Genomic DNA, 21,224 nt, shown 5'->3' with positions numbered 1-21,224 from the left:
AAGTTGAACATTTAGTTATTCCATAATTGCAATTTATAAATCTTTGCCTGTATGGGGGTAAATTATCTGTTTAGATTTCTAGGTACAACTTAATCCTATTTACACATATTTACAGTTCATTACATGCCCAATATAAATCTATCATACACATCAAATTAATATATACATATATATATATATATATATATATATATATATATATATATATATATATATATATATATATATATATATATATATATATATATATATATATATATATATATATATATTGTTTACCGTGTCTTCGTGGTAAGGATTGCAAAGATCCGTCGTAAACACAATCCGCTGTTTGAAAAATGTATAATTGCCTCCAAAATATCTTCTTAAGCAAACACAAGTTTATTAAGACGACAGTGTACTTTGTTTCTCACTCTCTCGCTCTCTTATTCAGAACATTCATTATATTCGAAGTAACATTATTAATACATCATCGACTGGGTTACTATCCTTTGCTAAATCATCATCTTCTAACATTGAATCAAAATCTTAACGTTGCAGCGCTATAGTTGACGATTAAAATGCACCATTGCTTAAAATGTTAGAGTAATCATGTTTTTGCCATATAACCTTTCTTATCAAAGACACGTTGTGAGAAACATATGGTGAAATTGACTGCATAATAACGCAGGACATAAAAGAACATATTACTCTTTAGGGCTTCAAATTTTCTAGTTAGTAATTTCCTCAAAAAAACATGACATTTAATGAAAATACACCATACTCCTAGCTTTACCAAAATGAAGGGAAATAAGCGAATCCAGTTCAAACTCCAGTTTATCGTTGTAGGTATACTTTCTTTTCATTCATATAACGAACTTCATAAGTGAAATTGTTTTAATGCAATAACTGTTTAATCAAAATGCATGGCGATACAATTTCCTAGTATTATTAAAAATCGTACATCTTAATACTAAAAGATTTTACAAACCAAATTTGAGTCCACACTCAATTTCTCTTTCTCAGTTAAACCATCAGCAACATTTGCAGTGATTCGAGAATGTAACGGGAAACAGCATTGCTTTCTGGGAAGCAGCAATATTTCTTCTTTATTGAATTGCTACGTGAATAATGCAAGACCGAAACTTAAACTATTCTGGAGCGACCCTTTTCATGAGGAAGATAAAAATGTTACAAAAGAGCACAGCACGGATGACAACGGTTTAACATTTTCTTCTGCCGCAACCACAGAGTATCTCCCCAGTAAAAAGTATTTTCTTTCCCTCCTAGCTTGTTCAGCAACTGATCCATTAATGCTTCTCCGGGAAGACATATCTCTTGTTTTAATTCAAAACGAAGCTAAGTTTGTAGGGAATATGGAAACATTAAAACTGTACTTTGAGGTGGGCACAGTTGCGAACCTTCCTTGTCCATCTGGGTCGGAAGTGAACGCTGTCCTATGGCAGATGTATCGTAGTTTGGAAGATGATAGACAAGCCCTGGCTTATAGAATGTCCGTGCTCCACGTTGACGTGATAATACCGCTTTCAGCTGCTGGTGTAGAACTGCAAAATGACGGAGATTTAATCATACGAGGAATCCAACCGCAACACGAAGGGTTTTTCTTTTGCATAGTTAGGAGTATGAGGAAAGAGAGTATACGTTCTTATGAAGTCATAACCCAGGGTGCGACACCATTACTTTGATTTAAGGGGCTTAGCAAATAATGAATTCTGAAAGTGATTTTTGTAATATACTGATGCATATTCATAGCACAATGGTGACCAATTTCAAGGATCTCAAACAATAAATTACGTTAAAAACAGCATCTTAGTTCATTATCCCTTATGATCGTATATAAATAAAATAAAATAAACATAATGTTTCTTCATGTTTGTTTTTGTTTTACTCATGTCGCTAAATGCAATTTTGTTGCTACACTGACAACCAATATCGTGCAAACTGTATCTAGGTCTGGTAGTGCACATACTACATATCATAACCCAAAGTAATAAATCAATGATAACATATTTCATTACGATGTCCAATAATTTGGCTAAAGTATGTTACTAATATTTTGTTTTTGTTGCTAATGATCTAGTGACCCCAAGTCCGTCCCATCCTCTGGTAGACGAGTGCAATCATCAACAGTATTGTGTGATTGTTGTTGAACATGGAGCCACGTTGACATGCAGATTATTGGGAATCCGTCCAATTACCCACTTGGAGTGGATACCAAGCGATCAACGCTATCAGAGTATGCTTCAAAACCAAACACTTCAAGTTATTCCCAACGGAGATACGTCAGATGTTTATGTGACGGTTCGACTCTTCTTAACTCAATATATCGATCATCAGACTACAGTTGTGTGTCGAACAAAAGGACTAAATTCTGATATGTGGGATATGAACGCAATTGTCGACCTTCGCTTTCTTCAAGGTAACAAAAAAACTGGATTTGATCCTTTAATTTCAACATCTAGGGCTTAAAAATAAGTGTAGATGATGTGTGAATTTTTCTTTTGTGTTTAAATATGTTTAAATTTTTTTAAAAAGGAGAAACACACAGAGAAATTGCTACTGTCCTTAGTGATATGAAAAACATTCTTCTAGGATGGGTTATTCTAGTATTCTAAAAGATAATATTTAACAAAAACATGTTTGAAATGATCGAACCAAAGATTGTGGTATTTGTTGCAATGTTCTTTCATGTTACTGTTATTCTTCATCGGTGTATGTTTATTTCTTCCTCGTTGTCTCTCAAGAAAGCTCAGTCGTAGATGACAGTCCAACCAAAAACCGCGCCGTCCTTTGGGTTATTATCGTGTCTGCCGTTGTTTTAATCATCATTGCTATCATCATCCTAACACGAGCTTCCGTCAAATACAGAGGTGAGTGTTTTTATATATATATATATATATATTTATTTATGAATGCGGGCATATGTTTACATTCGTGGGTGGTAGCTGGGGCCTATGTGTACCTTGGGCATATGTTTACCAACTTCTTGGTAAACATAAGTCTGAGGCATTACCAATTCAAATATCGTGCGTTGTGTAAACAAATTTCTCTTCGTATGTAGCCAACATGATGGTATTTATCAGAAATTAACTTAGAATTGTTTGTATGTTCTTGCTATAAAGAGCATTTTCAGTGCAAATCTGAGCGTCACTCAACAGTGTATATAACGTTATTTTCGCATACGGTGTAGGTAGGATATATGTTAACCTCAACTTTCCGCGCAATATACGGGAAAACTAGGATATATATATATCAGCGACATCCAGAATTTGTATTAAAGACACATCATTGCTATTCTTGGTGAAATTTGGAATATTCTGGATGTAAAATAACAAAAATTGGCAATTTTAGACCATCGCAGTACGAGACTTGTAACGACATGGCGCCATCAACTGTTTAGACACAGCACAGAGGTATACACTGTTCGTACGTACGCGAAGTACAGTAGGCTACGACTGTTGTACACATCCTGTATATCATCCAGCAACGTAAGTACCTCATTTTAGCTGTATTTTTATCGGTGAAAGACTACCGATAAGGTGCTCACTTGGAACCAAGGCTTACGCATTGCCTGAATATCCAATATACTTTATGTGAAACTTGTCGCCACTAACAGCAGTATTATTGGATGGAAATTGTGCATATTAGCCGGTTGTATGGCATACTGTACCTTAGGCAAGCCTACAGTAAGCTAGGTACTATAGGGTAGGAGGTATCGAGTGTGCCGAGCCGAACAAGTACCTATCTCATTCATTAGGCTACTTGTTTATATTTGAAGGTAATGAGTAGGGGGCTTTGGGGCTTCCTTGCTGTTCAAAAGAATTGTAGCCTAAATTTACGTGTTACTACTACTAGTATCATGGTGGGATAATTGACGCACTTAAGCCTATAGGATTTGATCAACGATGTACTGTATATCAAGGAAAAATCCAAATCACTCAACTATATGTGTTTTTCATATGTGTAGTTCCTCAGAAATGTAATGATCTCTGAATATTTAGGGTTCTGTGCTTATGCACTGTACAATTGAGCAGAATTTGACCTCAAAATGTCTGCCATGTCATGTTCTTTCATGGCCGTGGCTATTCTTACGACTAGTCGTAACAATTATTTATAAACTATTCTTACGACATCGGCGAATTCATGCGAATTCAAAGTAAATAAAGCAACTGCGCATGAAGTAGGGGTAACCCTAACCCTAACTCTAACCCTCAATCCAACACTAACCCTAACCGGAAATTATTGTTACTCCTGGTCGTAAAAATAGTACTCCTAGTCGTAAAAATAGCAACTGCGCATGCGCAAAAGGGAATTATTATTACAACTAGTCGTAAGAATAGCCACTTTGTTCTTTCATACCCCTAAATTGACACATTCGTCGATAAGCTAACTGTAGTGTAGTGTAGTGAGGCCTTAGTATACATCAATTGACTTTGTATGCAGTTTGCTATGCTCTGAGCCTCTAAGCTCAGACAGGTCAGGTCCCAGAGATAAGTGGTATCATATTGAGGTAATGTTGGTTATTTTTAGGGTGTAAGATTCCAAATGACTAAGAAACGTGCAAAACTGGGTGGAGGGTGTTAAAAGCTTAAGAAAAACCACAATTTGGTCAGCAAATAGCTGAAATGGATTCAAGCTGATGAAATATGTAATTCTGCTACACTGCAAAATGTTTAGGTGGCCTGCTGTATCGTTGCTAGTAATATTTTAAGGTGTGTCAATTACGAGGGTGCGTCAATCATGAAGCCTTTACTATATTACAGTTACAGTAGTTACTACTGCACGTGTAATGTATTGAATGGTGATACCTAGTACTAGGTACTGCAGTACTGGTAGTCCTACAACTTACAAACTACGTGTAGGCTAATCAATCGCAAATTCAACTAATTCAATGCATCCTCACTAAGAAAGTAAGTATCACATTTATCATGCTGGCAAATCAAAGCAGCTGTCACCACTGCCATTACCACTCAACAATTTGAACAATAAAGTACTACCGTGGTCTTGGGACATTTTCTTTGAATAAAGGACCCGAGGAGTTCTCAATCATCATCTTTTTCTGATGAAATGCAATTGGTTTTTGATTTGTTAGTGTAATGTGAATTGTGTAATTTTAATTGAACAATGCTTTGATAGGGAAATATTGGAAGGTTTGGCTGTCAATAAATTTGAGCTTAGGCTGGACAATTGTTTAATCAAAATCTTCATGACTTATGGAAGTGGATTGACTTCATTTTAGTCCATATAAGATTGTATATTCAATCAACAGGGAACATAATGAGAATGCTCACGCTTCAACCTACCTTTTGGAGATAAAGCCCACCAGCCTGCTATGCTTGACTAGTCTACAATTTTTTACTCATTTATGGCCAGACACAATTGTTCAAATAGTGCAGATTAGAGAAGGGTGTCTTTGAACTCAGTCACATCTATGTATAATACTCATAGAGTAACATAACATATCCTAGGCCTATACTGTTACTTTAGTCTTAGAAGAGTTGTGACCATCCATCTTACACCTATTTTGTATTTCAGACCTGTAGATGAAGTTACGTCCAAGATTAAGAAAAACTAGCCATTTGCAGGCAGCTATTAACTACTGCAAAGAGAAAACAGATCACACTTCATTGACATCTTGTTGGATAGATGACAAAGTAGGTACAGTACATTGTTAAATGTTGTATCTTTTCCAGTTAAACTTAGTACAAAGCATTTTGTCAGAGTTTATATGTAACTTAAAGTGTGCTTGCTGTATTCCAAGTTCTAACATTCAACATGCCAACTCTACAAGAGATAATGCTCAAGCCAAGCTAGACATGATCTGAACCTCTCAGAATCAATCAGTTTAACAACATTTATTTTTTCATCGTCTTTGCAAACTGAACTGTACCAGAAGAACACATACTAGTGAAAAACATAAGAAGAATGATGTATTTCCAGGCTAATTTGAAGTCAGAGCTTTTTTTTTAACTTCTACAGTCTACAGCTAGAATGTAATATCATAAGCTTTTAAAGTGATAGCATGCTTAATATGGGGCCAGTAAGTACAGATCTTTAAGATACGATTAGTTGCAGTTTCTGTGATCATGGGAGATGTATACGTCTCACATCTCAATTGCTACACATACCAATTTTCTTGCAAAATTTTAAGATGTTGTGTCATGTTATTATACAGAAAAGGTCTTGATCCGGCTGCAATAGTTTCTTTAACTGCTTTGATATGAGATTGATATAAACTAGTGTTTGCGCAAGTAACCCAAGTACCCGCCCAACTGATTGCTACCTGGTTCCGAACATACTACCCGGTTCCGACGTAAAATGTAAAGTTATATTTTTGTACAAAATGTATAAGTTTGTTCAGGAAACCTATTGCCGCATTGTGTTTAATGTTTGCCACAATGCCCCCGAAAAATAAATTACAGTTACTGTAGAAATGTTGATACGACTCGAATCCATAGTCGCCATAGTCACAAGCTGCTACTGTAGTTCATCAGTAAACACGTCTGATTCTTCTAGAATTGTTGTATGTTACGCCTAATGTTCAGTTGTAACATAAGAACAGGCCTCGGAATATGGCCAATATTTTTGCTCAAAGTAATGATGCACAAGTAAGTGCAAACTTCCCAAGTTAAAAAACAACATTGGAGTAGTTTTTAGTTGTTATGATTTCTTTATGTTATGTTCTGTCTGGTAATGTTCTACAGTAATTCTAGAGAAGTTACCACAGTACCGTTAGGTACCTGAACCTCCCCCCCCCCCCCCCTTCTCCTTCATATCTCTACTGACATCAATTCTTTAAAGTGCATTGAATGTCATTTATATTCAAATCAATTGAGGAGTATTTGTTTCTCTTTAGCAGCCAGAGAATGAGGAAGAAGCTACAGACAGTGATGTCAGTGATAACTCTGTAGTACCCGTAAGTTTTTGTTGCACTTGTTTTCCATTCTGTTGTTTCGGACAAATTTGTTTATAAGTCAGGTAAGTTGCAGACATTTATGGATATGATTGCACCTGTGCACTAGCTCTTTTTACCACACAGAAAAGTGATACTCTGATAAGCCCTTTCTCTGGAGAGTTAAGACTTTGTATTTCTGTGGAGGTGTGAGTGTGTGTGGGGGGGGGGGGGGATAGCATGGGATTGGCTGGTAATCAGTTTGTTCATAGCTGAGTGCCTGAATTTCTTGCTGTCAAAAGTTCTTGCAGTCAAAAGTTGGCTGACTGCTGGTTTAAGTACACTGGTTTTAAACCACAAATCTATTTCATATAAAATACACTTATATTTAGTGTTGCCCTTTATTTAAAATACTCTTTCATTGTACTTCATTCAAATCTACAAAATGAAATTTCTTCCAGGCAGCGACCAATGACAGTTCCAGCCTGGAAAACATGTCCTTTTGTGGCCTTTTGAAGGTAATCCTTCTGCTTTGTTGGTCATCTAAGAAAGATTCATCAACAGAAATTAAGGCTGTGTAAAACAGAGCAATATAAATCATGCTCATCTAATCAATACTGTAGTTCGTTTAACAGCCTTTACTGTACATTAACTTTGACAAAGGCTTGCTTTTATTTTACAGTATTGATTGATTGTTTACTTGGTTGATTAGTTGGTTATGTTTGATTATTTAAATATCTATTTTTATTGCAACCCCATTAAAAGAAAACATTTAATAAAATGGATAAATCTAGGACTATGTCAATGTGTTAAAACTATAAGATATCTCTTTGCAATTGCAATGCAAGAAAGCAAATTGCAAAAGCATGTGTCAATTGAGCAATAGGATCAATGGTACATGACCCTAACCTGCTAGGATCACCTTAAATAAACTTAATGTTGACATTGTAATAATGTGTCAGAACTCATTCATGCTTGCTTCATATGTTATTCCATACAGATAACAATTATCCCCTACTCATAACTTAAAGTTAAACCAGTCCATGATGAAATGTTGAAAGGAATAATATATCCTAAAGTATTCACTAGAAAGCGGACAAGTCAATACCAAATAATTGGAAAAGGCAAACAGAGTACTGCATAGAATCCAATATTAAAGCACTATAGTGAGGTTGATCTGTATACATCTTATTGCCATTTATGCATTTGGGATTTTTAGTGGGTAAACTTCATGTTCATTGTGTATCTGTAAATGTTTGTTCATTCATTCAATAACTTTAAGAAATTGTGTATGCCCAGTTAGAATACTCACTCTAAAACCACATTGAGAGTTGCCTCCTCTGTTGATTGCCTAATTTTGTTACTGCAGGCAATACTGCATGTGCAGAGGTTAACATTGACCCCTTTTGACCCTGTTTGTAATGGGAAGAAACATTGGGGCTGTGAAAAATTATCCCTTGGCTTCTGTTTTGCAACAAATGGCAAGGGGATGGGGAATTTCTTGTCCTGTATTGCTCTGTACGTACATTAAGGTCAAAAATAGCAGTGCTAGACATTTCACTATTAATATAGCATACTTAATAATGTTGCCCCACTCCAAAACATCTCCCCCTTTCTCTTCACTCTCGGCCCTACCCCTCCTCTAAACCTGTTAAGCAGACCCAATGCAAGATAACATTGAAAGTTTCCTCCCTTTTAGATTGCCTTATTATGTTATTGATAACTTTCAATTATGAAGAGGTAAACATAGACCCCAATTATCCATATTTGCAATGGGCCACAGGGATTTATTGTGGGCTATCAAATATTCCCCCAGCTGGCTACCATCTGGAAGCTAAGGGTAGATTTCTTGGTGGTCCTGATTTATCCCCACCCCCCTTATCCTCCCCTCCGTGTTTGGCTAAACTACAGGATATATCCCTACCCTACTTTTCTTCTTTTTATTATCTAACCGATTTAATTTCACGGTAGTATTCTTAGATATACTTCCCAATATACCTTTGCCTATATGTAATAATGTTAACCTACTCCCAAATATCTTTGTCACATTTTTCCTTTAATCTCTACCCTCACCCATTCTCCATGCCCTCGTATGCATGAATCGATGTAAAATCAAATTGAAAGGTGCTTCCTTTATTGGTTGTCTAATTTTGATAACTGCAATACTCAATGTGTATAGGTTAACATAGACCCTATTTTAAACTGTTTCCAACGGAAGGATCGGAGGGGGAGGGGGGTGATCATTGGGGCTCTGAAGTGTACCCCCAGCTGGCTTCCATCTGGAAGCTGAGGGTAGACTTCTTGGTGGTCCTGATTATGTTTTTTAAGTCTTCCCTGTGGATGCTCTGCCTCCCCCCCCCCCCTTGTTTGTCCAAGCTACTGAGCATATTCCTGCCCTGTTCTTTTCTACCTAAGGGATGAACAAATGTCAGCGGTATTGTTTAAAAAACTTCTGTTATACCTTCCATCTGGAAGCTAAGGGATGACTTCTTGGCGGTCCTGATCCCTGTTTGATCCCCTTCCTTTTGATAAGCTACTGGGTATATCCTCTGCCCTCCTTTTTTGTTGCCTGGCTAATAAATTAATTTCAAAGGTGGTATTCCTATATTCTTACTAATACCTTTGCCTATATGTACTTAAGTTATCCCAACCCAATATATTTCTCTTGATCACTCTTAATGTATAGAGGTTAAAGATGTATAGGCCGTAACTAAATGCTATACTTGCTATATGATTTCAAACTGCACTTTTCCTGGAGGCATTACCCTCTAAACTTTTCCCATAATGCTAAATAAGCAAAGAAGATGGCTGGATGTCACAGTGAGGTAAATTACCTTCAGGGTGGTAATATGAAGAGTATAAAAATTATGACCATATGCAATGAACCATATTTGAAAATGTTGCATATTTGGGGTCAATACAGCATACCTTTTTTAACATAGACCCTTTTTACCCTGTTTGCAATGGGAGAATCATTGGTTGGGGCTGGGCTGTGAAACATTTCCGTTCTGTCTTGAAGCTAAGGATGTTAGGGGGGGGGGGTTGTTGGAGTTGCCTTGACCTCCATTGCTTTGGCTATCCTGTACTTTGAGGTTAAAGGTAACATTGTAGTATTTCATTTATGTACTATTTTAACCCATGTTAAAGAACCCTCCCACTTTCTGTTCAATTCCTACATTTACCATCATCTACTCCTGGTATGTATTGAACCAATGCCAAATCACATTGAGAGATAACTCCCTTATTGATTTTGTAATTTTGTTACTTTCACACAAAATATTGTATACCTTGAAACTTTTGCTATAACCTGTATAGGTTTAGTATACACCCGATTGAAGGGTAGGGGGAATGGTGATGGCAAATGGGCTGTAAATTTGTATCTCTTGGCTTCCACTTCAGCTGAAGGGATGTACATACCACATAGTATATGTCCCACCTATTTTCTCTTCCTATAAGAATTTAACTCTCCTGTACAAAAAAAAAATGCAATGACTCTCTGTAGAGTAAGCAATTACCCTGACATGTCACACAATTGAATAGAAACATGCTGATAACAGCTAATCTTATATGGTGTAAAATAGTTTTTGAATAATCTACCATTTGATTTTAAAATGTATATAGGACTTTTGACTTCATATACTATTTTAATTGTACATGATTTCATCTCATTCAGCTAGTTATGTTCAATCTTCCTGATCTTCCAAAATTATGATGTGTTGGATATTTGTTTTGCAGAAACACACACAAACTGACTGCAACAACAAGACAGATGGGAAATATTCAGTCTCTGAATCAGATGAGGATGGTGAGTTTGACTGTTTCTCCACAGGATTGTCCTTAGCCGGCTAACTAAATGTAGTACCTTGTAAATTTCCAGCTAACTGAACTCTGCTTGCTTTTATGTCATCTTTATGTTACTGTACAATAAACCACATATAAAAAAAGTGAGGTATATGACTAGAACAGAACAACTGTTGAAGATACAATCTTATAGGTCATACTGCTGTATTGGCCCCAAATATAGCATGCTACCGGCTACCGCAAAAAAAAGTTTCCTACAATTATGTAATCCACCTGCCATGGTCGTAAAATGACCTCATTTTAACAGTTAGCCTGCACTGCCTGGCACATATCTTTCCTTGTATCAGAATCTGTGTGTATAGACACTGTCTTGTAAACTACACTGTCGACATATAACGATATATTACCACACAGTGTTTACACGAAGAACCTCACAGTGTCAAGCTGTGCAGACTACTTCATAGTGACCATCATCGAGGTAAATGAATCTGGAGAAACTATCACACAGTAAATACGCTCGTACGCGCGTACCATGCATGGAGGGTCATGTGATGTGTTCTAGGGTGGTACTAATATATTACTCTCCCCATTACGCATGATGATTTCACCCAACTAGTACGTAAATGTGTACGCGTGCTTAGAGCAGCAGACGACACCCGTTACCTAGCAATAACCGTGCATGTAGCCTAACGTGATAGCTATATTCCCGTCGAGCAGCATTAGGCTCTGTCCCATGGAGAATTCCATGGTTGCACTGAACTAAACATTTCCCCACAGCAACACGTCCAGTTCAACAATCCTTTTCGACAAAAAATCGTTCTTGATAATACAATTCAGACATCTACATTTCCCGCTGCAAGCCCAATGTATCTGTACTTGTTCTGTGCCAGCATGTCTAACGTTAGCATATTAGCTATGAAGTACCAGTACCTTCTTATGCCGTTAGTTCCCATGTCCGAACCGACAAATCTTTCACGAAGTCACTAACACTATTCTCGAACTGCTACACAGAAATATCAGTTTGGTACCACCCTGGAACACATCACATTACCCTCCATGCATGGTACGCGCGCCCAATTGACATGAATCCTCCAGATTCATTTACCTCGATGGTGACCATCAGTGAAGGTGGCAGGTTGATAACATAATTACGAAACTTTCCTAGCTATTGCGTGCTATAATTGGTCACAACACAACAGATTTTGCAATGTAGCATTTACACATACTGAAATACAAACTTTTCTTACTTTGGTAATAAACTGGAAACAACAATTAAGGCTATTTAGGGACCATTTTCATCTAAAGGCTAGAGGGTTCAGTTGAAATTCAAGGCCAAAGTCTGAAAACCTCAAGTAGCAGTGGGTACATTGTTTAGATATTAACTCTTTATCTTTAGACATTGATCAATTTATAAAGAAGAATTCCACTCAAAAACTTGCCTGAATTCATCCTTTCATATACAAATCTAGTCAGACTATAATCAAACATTCACCTATCAGCATGTCCGATATGAGGAGAAGGAAGAGCATGGGGAAATTCATCCTCATCACAGTAAGCTGGTCAACCATTAATACTCATTTACATAATGACAAGAAGACACAATCTGTAGGCATACATGACACTTAAAGAGGGGGTGAAATGGACAGATTTATGAATCATCATTTTATATACACTCGTAGCTTTCCAATGATACACAATTTGTGTCAAACAAAGCTTGCATCTTCCAGGAATAAACAATCAAAAATTCTCGGGAAATAAAATCTTTCCAAAAAATTGTTGTATATATGGTCGAGGAACCCAGTTCACTTCCGAGACGCTTTTTTTTACATTCTTAAACTTCTGAGTACACACAACATTACACTGTTGCAGTGCTCTATAGTAATTGAGATTAGGTGACTGGCGTTGTGTTATGATTTTAACGTAACAATTGGATGATACAACTTACACAGGCTAGCCTGTAATAGAACGTCTATTAGTTAGGTCCAGACCCATGTTACTACTACTAGTACTATAGGGTTGCACTTGCACTGTAAGTAACACCATTTCTAGAAGATTTGCTACTATGTTAAGTAGCAGGATCATCGACATTCAAGTAAATTTAACTCATATTATGGTCTTAATAATGGTGGTTTTGTTTATGCTCAACCGTCCAATTTCGGTTCAGGATAGTCAACCATTCTGCTCGGGGACTTCCATCGGCAGCAACGCGTCTTGGCCATCGGGAACGTATTACAATTCCTCTGCAAGGGGCTCAATTGATAGGATAAAACACCAATATCTTCATCACCCTCGAAAACTATTTCCTCTTCTTCTTCCTCAAGAAAATAATTGTTGTCAATGCTTTTGAATGTTCTGAGAGGTAAAGGCCCATTTCCTCGGAATCGGAAGATTCGGGAGATGACTTTTTCAGTTGATGAGGAGAGTGTGTTGTAGTTACCTGTACGTAGTAAACTGAATGACGCCGTAACAGTAAATATCGGGCAGTCGGCTTTGGCTGAAATGGTCCCTTTACTGACGTCATATGAACTGCAGGTTTTTTCACAAGTGTCTGCTTGGGAGTTCTCTAGGGAATACTTCGACAGCGAATTTCTGGCTTTGGCAGCTGCATTTACGGGAAGTAATGAATGGGTGGTGTTGAAGTAATGTAGATAAATATTTCTAAGACATGAAAATCCACCATTTCATCCCCTCTTTAACGTCCAAGTTATGTCTCATACAAGAGTTGAATTTGATTAAACTCATGTGTTTTTGCACCGTATTGACTGAAAAAAGCTTGCTTTGCTTTTGGAAATGTCAAGAAGTAAAACCATAATCAACCAGGAAGCTCATAGCCCATAGTTGTTATGTCTATGTTACTTCAGATTTAAGGCAATGAAGACTCACCCCAAACCGCGTGCGGCCATCTGCAAAACTTAACTTTCTGTTGCTTGCAAGTGAAGTTTTGTTCGTGTCGCTTCAAAATGCCGACAGTAATGAAGCGTGATACCGTGTTATCTTTAGCTGGACCTGAGATGTCCATTGATGTATCCTGTATACACTGTGCCATGGGTATTGACCGCAGCTGTATGTACTGACTGTACACTAGTGTCTTATTACCGACGGTAGCAAGCTGTGTGTGTATTTTCTGGCATCGATGGTGGTGTCTAACACTTCTGTTACACCTCATTCGAAACTAGGTCAGATTAACGGCATTAGATGTTCTTTTTGCGCGAGTCTTCACACCCTTTAATTGCCGTCGTAGTTTGTTTTGGGTCAGCCAGAATGAAAGTTTGAAACAGCTAAGTGTAGTAAAACAGAAAAGAAGTATTTTGTTTTTCCTTTAAAATGTAGAAGCCTGTATTATTCATTCTCTTCATCGTTATGTGCCGTTGCTACACAACATTGCTAATCTGTCACTCACATGTAATATTGGTTTATTGCAATGTGAAATCAAGTGGTGAAACACACAGGATGGACAAGAGTGGACTAACTACACTGTAAGACAAGACTGGACTAACTACACTGTAAAACTCCTTGTCCCTTAAATCATTCTGAACCACAATATGGCTATGTTGATGAATAATCCAACCAGAGTTCATAAGTCATTTAGGCTGTTATCATATATATATATTATATACCACAGGAAAATTTACACCAGAACCTGATAAAAGAAGCATGGAACTAGGAACACTTCGTGAAAGTTGTGAAAGTGTCTTCATCTGAATTTATTGAAATATATATTTCTTTTTAATTAAAGAAGACATCAATGTCGATATCAGTAATGATTGGCTCTGTGTACAGTGAATGTAATTGGGCAGTTTGTGGTGACCGTGGGTGTTACCAATGCATTTGCAACCATGGTTTAAGTGCAATTTGTCATTTCTTCTACTTCTTATTTACAGCTCATAAACCGCTTCAGCAAAGGCAAGGATGTCCACAGAGATTGTCACAGTGCCCATTCTGTTCAAAGACCTTGGCTGGATCTCAGCTTTCTCAACAAAAAGAAATCAAGAACCATTTCAATTAAGAATTTTGACAAAAGGTGACCATTTTTGACTATATAGCATATTTGGGGCCAATAGAGCATACCTTTGATACACTGTTCATTTCTATCACTTTACCTCCATTGATTCATTCATGTGAAATTTAATTTCTTATTAGTACAACTTTCATGTTTAATAAAAGCAAAATTGACAGTCTACTGTAAATGTGATGCCCATTTGGATGAATCTCAAATAATAGTTAAAGTAAATTTCACATGGCTTTACTCAGCTTAGTTTTTCATCAATATATCATCATGATACATTGTTGTTACACGATGCACATTACAAACATTGTACCATGGGTGATTCATTAAAATGTGTATATCTGATCATCAGCACAATCTTCCTTCTTGCAGAGCATAAATCCTTTCTACTTTAGCTGTTCTCTTGTTGTTATGTGACTGTTCATTGCCAATTTTCTAAATTATTTATCAAAGTTTACTTATTTTTCAACACACAATATTCACACAACACATTTTTCTTAGAGAGTTTTGTTTATTTTCCCTTCTTAATAGTGGAATCAATGTGCCACATTGGAATAAGAAAAGAGACTTTAAAAAGAAATAAAAAAGAAAAAAAGGTTTAGCAAATTCAACACCAATTGACTGTTATTAGTCACAACAAGTACAACAAGATACTTACAAGTTTATACAATAGAAAGCAGTAAAGGCTCCTGCTGTATTTGTCATTTAAGTCACAACAGCGACAAACCAAATCTGTCAATTCGATAAAACCAATAATAATCGATACCCTATTGTAAGACACTGATTTTGGCTCTTGTTTGTTAATCATAAGTGTCTGCATGTGTTATGTTGAGACTCTTGTCACTGAAGCTAATTATCACCAGTATAACTGTCTTCATTCTATAAATTAAATTATTATATTATATTGAATTGTATTGAATTATTGTAATGAAATGACCTAATCTTAATCTTCATTTTTCATTGGATCATTTTGATCTCTGGAGTTGTTTTTGCATTGTTGACTTCAATTATTCAACAAGGATTTTCCTAAAAATATATGACATTTGCATTCAGTGTTGTAGCCATAATTGACATAATTTTGCATGAAAAAATCACCTAATATACTGTCACACATTGAAATTAATTATCTCATGCATTCTGTGTTGTATCTTTGACCTCCTATGCATAAAATTCATATTCATTTTGTGCTGTAGCCACCATGTACTTCACTTAATGTTAAAGAAATAGCATACTGGTGCATTCTTCATTTCATGCATATGTATTGCAGCTATCTTTGATCACCTTCGCATGGAAAGAAATCACCAAACCTACTGTGAAAGTCAATATTGAGAATGACTTAAAATATGATATAGATAGTCCCACCATTCAGATGTATTTTTTTTTAATTTTAATGCACACTGAAAGTGCCTTTATACTTGGTATGTTAAGGATCATGTATGCACTTTTAACAGTAGAGTTAACAATTGAAATGGAAATAACTGGCTGAAAAATTACGCTTTAAGCATTGTTGTCTAATCATTCCAAGTAGCTGGAGTACTACTCAGTCTAGCACACATACCCCACTAGGACTTCTATGGCCTGCACTGACAATCCCATGTTCAAAGACATTCACAATTTATGAAGGACAAAAGGCATTGTAGGTCTTGTGGAGCCAGATTCGCTGATAAAACATTTTACCCTTAGGTTTGCAGGTTAAAGAAAGCAGCATGAAAGCTTGAAAATATAAGATAAAATAAAAAAAAATTATATAAAAGACAGAAGGAAACAACTTAGGCTCATATTCCGCTATTTTGTAGTACCGGTACTATAAGATTTCAAGGCCAGAATTCTGCCTAAATTAAGCATTTCATAGTGATGGAATCCTCTGTTTCAGGTATTGTTTAAAGTGAACTGTCACAAATTGGTATTGTCCTATATGCACAATAGACCCATTCATTAATGGTCCATCCACCTGTCCTACTTTTGAATATATTTGTTAACTCACAATTGAAATATTATGTAACATCTTGCCAGTCCAAACGCTTTGCATAAGTTCAATCCTCTTGGGATTATACAACACAAGTAGAACCCTTTGTGTACGTTAATAAATGTGACAATTAAAAAAGCATGAAGTATGTCTTCATTTGTGTTTGTGCTTTTGCAATCTTTTGTAGATTATTTAGGCAACCAGATGGAACAAGATGGAAAATGTAGTAATTCACTTTGCAGTACATTTCCCCATCCTTGTCTTTTTCTACATTTAGACTGGAGAGGATTATGTTTCTTCAAAGTTTCAAACACTTCTACTCATTTGGAACAAATAATTTCAGCTTCATTGTTTGTTTTCCATGGTTGAACCCTATACTATAGGAGAGGGGTGTTAAAATTGTCCAATTTAACTTGGCTATGTACCTAAGGCGAGGTGTTATGTATCATCCTCCCTTTTCAGTGGCTGACCTGTCCATTCAGGTCAAGGTAGTAGCAGTCCTGGATATTTCACTTATACCATTTATAAACTAAATGAACCTACTCCAAAACATCTTGCTCTTTCTCTTAATTGCTGCCCTTACACATCCTTCACCCCAGGTATGCAGTGAACCAATATAATTGTCTTGAAAATAGGGGGAGGTACAAAGCCTGCCCACCCATTAACAGTGTTCGATATTTCATTTACCAATGTTACCCAACTCCAAAACACCTTCCCATTTTCTTCAATCTGTACCCTTACCCATTCTCCATCTCGTGCTATACAGACCCAATGCAAAATCAAATTGAGAGCTACCTCCCGTATTAGTTGCATAGTTTTGTTACTGTAATTCACAACTGAAATAGACCCTGAAAATTGTGATGCAATATCTGATGACGGAGTGTATAGCCTAGTGGTTAACGCCGGCGTCTCCCAGTCATGAGATCCCCGGTTCGATTCCCCGCCGACAGCAATGTGTGTCGTCTGGCAAGGGTGTTGTTCAATAACAACTTCCCGACATGGACGTTAAATGGATGTGTGCGGAGAGATTGGCTTCGGTCAGCTTGCGAGTCTAAAAGCCTACATGGCTTCTTTCGCGAGTTCCTGCTTGCGAGAAGATCACATATACATACATACATACATACATGCATACATACATACATACATACATACATACATACATACATACATACATATACATCCATACACACATACATACATACATACATACATACACACACACACATACATACATACATACATACATACATACATACACCCATACATACATACATACATACATACATACATACATACATACATACATACATACATACATACATACATACATACATACATACATACATGACAATAAATATACTGGTTAACATACACCCCACTTTTTGGACAGACGGGGGTTTTGGCCCTACTTTTTTTTCTATGACTTGTACATTGTCGTAGAAGTAAGTATTCCTAAAGCATTAACTAACAAGTTTGCCTATATATAATGTTTAACCACTCAAAATCATTTTCCACTTTGTGTCCACCTCCGCCTCCTACATCCCTGGCATGCACTGAAGCAATACAAAGTCACATTGGGAGCTGCCTCCTTTATTGATTGCTTAATTTTGTTTCTTTCACATCAGATATAGACCTTCAAAACAGTGCTAAATCTGATAACACTAAATATATGTGGAGATTAATATACACCCCTTTTTTGGTGGGGTGGGGTGGGGGGCTGTGAATCATTTCCATTTGTCTTTTATCCAACTGAGGGGAAGGGGGTAGTGTGCTGCCTTTCCTTTCGTCTATGGGTTACCTGCACAAAGTTAGTATTCCAGGATAATTTAACACATATTTTTGCCTATATATGATTTTACACCACTCAAAAACATTTTACCCTTTGTGTCCAGGGCCCACCCTTACCCATCCTCTCCCCCTAGCATGCAGTGAACCAAAGCAAAAACACATTGGGGCTTCTTCCCTAGATAATTTCAAAATGTTGTTTCTTCACACCAGATAAACACCAGCCTACAACATTAATGCCATATCTGCAAATGCTTAATGTATGTATGTTAACATACACCCCAGTTTTGGGGGCTGTGAATTATTTTTCTTTATTTTTTTTTCATGTTGTTAATGGGAGGGGGTGCTGGCCTTCCTTTTGTTTATTTGTAACCTGACATTACATCAAAGTTAGTATTGTAGGATATCTCACTACAATAACTTTGCCTATATATAATGTTACACAACTTTGATACATTTTCTCCCTTGTTTCCAGCCCCACCCTAACCTCCCCCTCCTCCAACCATTGCGTGCAGTGAAGCAATGCAAAATACTATTGGGAGCTGCCTCCCTTTTCTATTACATTTCTTATATATATATATATATATATATATATATATATATATATATATATATATATATATATATATATATATATATATATATATATATATATATATATATATATATATATATATATATATATATATATATATATATATATATATATATATATATATATATATATATATATATATATATATATATATATATATATATATATATATATATATATATATATCTGTAGAGGTTAACATACACCCCATTTGTAAGGACAGTGAATACTTTCCCTTTGTTTTGCATGCAGTTAATGGGACATGGTGTCCTACCCTACCTATTGTCTATGGGTAACCTGTACATTGCATCAAAGTTAGTATTTCAGGAAATTTCACTACAATAGCTTTGCCTACACTGTAATGATTTAACACTCCACTACACTTTCCCCTTTGTGTCCAGTCACCACCTTTACTCCCACCCCCCCCCCCTCCGCTCCAAATACAAAGCCACGTAGAAGCACATTGGGAGCTGCCACATATATCGATTGCATAATTTTGTTTCTTTACACCACATTTAAACCTTACAAACATAAGTGCGATATCTGATAACACTATATATAGAGGTTAACATACACCCCATTTTTGTGGGGGGGGGGGGGGGTAGGAGCTGTGAATCATTTCCCTTTGTCTTTCATGGAAGTAAGGGGAGGGGGTGTGGTACCCTTCCCATGGACGTCGCTAGAGGGGGGGTGGGGATGTCTCACCCCAATCTTGGAAAAACTGACGATAGTTGTAAAATATGAGTGCTACAGTCGGAATATCCTACTGTCGCACTCTAATTTTTCCCACTGTCGCACTCTAATTTTCATACATTCTTGTAATTTTGAGTGACCTAAAAGTTCCAGTCAAAGTTGACCTTTAATCAGTCATATTTACCACGTTTTCCTTGTCACATTGAGAAATTGTGTCTCGCGATCCTTATACTCCACCATACCAAAACAAATGCCTAATAGAACCACTGTGCAACGTAAGCATATATAAAACTCAATGCTAATCTACGGAAGCTTAAAAGTGCCATCAACATAAGAAAAACTTTGCCCCATAAGGCAAAATTTTCAGTAAATTGTTTAAAATAACAGAATAAAATCTGATCAAAAGACAGAAAAATGTTGGATTGCTCAGTTGCTTTAACTGAGCAATTGAACAATTATATGAAAAATGTTAATTGACAACTTATCATATCTCGTGAATTGTTCACTTCATTCCATCTGAGCAATTGAAAATATTTTTGCAAAATGGTTAATTGACAACTTATCGTATCTCGTCAACTCAACGTTTTTCTGCAAAATGTTGAATTGTTCACTTCCAAACGCTCAGTTGGAATGAAGTGAACATTTGATTTGTGAACACTCGATGTGAGTGATAAATAGCCCCAACCCCCCTCCCCCTAGGAAAAAGCACTGCATTCCCCCCCCCCCCTTATAACGTTAACATAGCTTTTGTACTCAGTACTTTATGTAGCCTATCAAGCAGATAACTTACACTCCGTTGCTTACTTGCTTAACCAGAGTGATTAATAAGGTTGTGAAGTGAGGGCCAGTGGTACAAATGTACCGAAAAAAAAGACCGAAAAAAAAGATCGGAACAAAAGTGCAGTCGTGAAAGATAGGTACGGTGTCTGACTGTAACTGACCGTATTGTTGGCGAGTAGTGCGGGGGTGTGGGGTGGGGGTGTAAGGCAGCAGTCTGAATTTTCTGGCTCCAAAACCCATCCAGTTGGAATTTCAGCCAGTACACCCCCCCCCCAATTATCAGGCCTTAGCTACGTCCCTGACCCTTCCTTTCGTCTTTGGTAATCGGTACATTAATGTCATAGTTAGTATTCCTGGATATTTCACCAATAACTGTGCCTATTTATAGTTTTACTCCAATCCCCTGTGTGTCCATCACCTTCCACCGCCTCACACACACCTCCCTCTCCCCCCACAGTCACCTTCCACTTTCCACCGCCTGGCACGCACCTTCCATCCCCTCGCACACACCTTTCACTCCCTCTTACTCACCGCCCCCTGTCTCACGTTCCCCCTCCCACTCACTCACCCTCCCCTTGCCTCACCTTCCAACGCCTCGCACGCACCTTCCATCCCCTCGCACACACCTTTCACACCCTCCCACTCACCTTCCAACGCCTCGCACACACCTCTCACCACCTCGCACACATCTTCCTCCCCCACTCAC

General features: G+C 37.1%; 2 protein-coding genes across 25 annotated transcripts in view; both read left to right on the top strand.

Moving 5' to 3' along the window:
• Positions 1 to 21,224, top strand: part of LOC139982656 (uncharacterized) — a 333,630-nt gene that overhangs the window by 18,167 nt on the left and 294,239 nt on the right. For all 20 annotated transcript variants that reach the window (XM_071995684.1, XM_071995676.1, XM_071995675.1 and 17 more), the window contains exons 4-6: positions 1,006 to 1,665; positions 2,081 to 2,419; positions 2,745 to 2,870. In XM_071995684.1, coding sequence (XP_071851785.1) covers positions 1,006 to 1,665; positions 2,081 to 2,419; positions 2,745 to 2,870 — 1,125 coding nt within the window. The remainder of the gene's footprint in view (positions 1 to 1,005; positions 1,666 to 2,080; positions 2,420 to 2,744; positions 2,871 to 21,224) is intronic.
• Positions 2,921 to 16,333, top strand: LOC139982667 (uncharacterized). 5 transcript variants are annotated; one of them, XM_071995709.1, is made up of 6 exons: positions 2,921 to 3,488; positions 5,536 to 5,654; positions 6,860 to 6,916; positions 7,354 to 7,410; positions 10,628 to 10,697; positions 14,575 to 16,333. In XM_071995709.1, exons 2-6 carry the CDS (start codon positions 5,544 to 5,546, stop codon positions 14,697 to 14,699), a joined length of 420 nt encoding a protein of 139 aa, XP_071851810.1. In that variant the 5' UTR covers positions 2,921 to 3,488; positions 5,536 to 5,543; the 3' UTR covers positions 14,700 to 16,333. The 5 variants fall into 5 exon arrangements, with proteins under 5 accessions (XP_071851810.1, XP_071851807.1, XP_071851811.1 ...); XM_071995706.1 differs by having other exon boundaries at positions 6,857 to 6,916; XM_071995708.1 differs by lacking the exon at positions 2,921 to 3,488 and adding an exon at positions 3,496 to 3,686 and having other exon boundaries at positions 6,857 to 6,916.

This window comes from Apostichopus japonicus, chromosome 16, assembly GCF_037975245.1.
Source record: "Apostichopus japonicus isolate 1M-3 chromosome 16, ASM3797524v1, whole genome shotgun sequence".
NCBI lineage: Eukaryota > Metazoa > Echinodermata > Holothuroidea > Aspidochirotida > Stichopodidae > Apostichopus > Apostichopus japonicus.
Note: the sequence above shows the minus strand (reverse complement) of the source record. Positions and strands in the feature narration are given on the sequence as shown.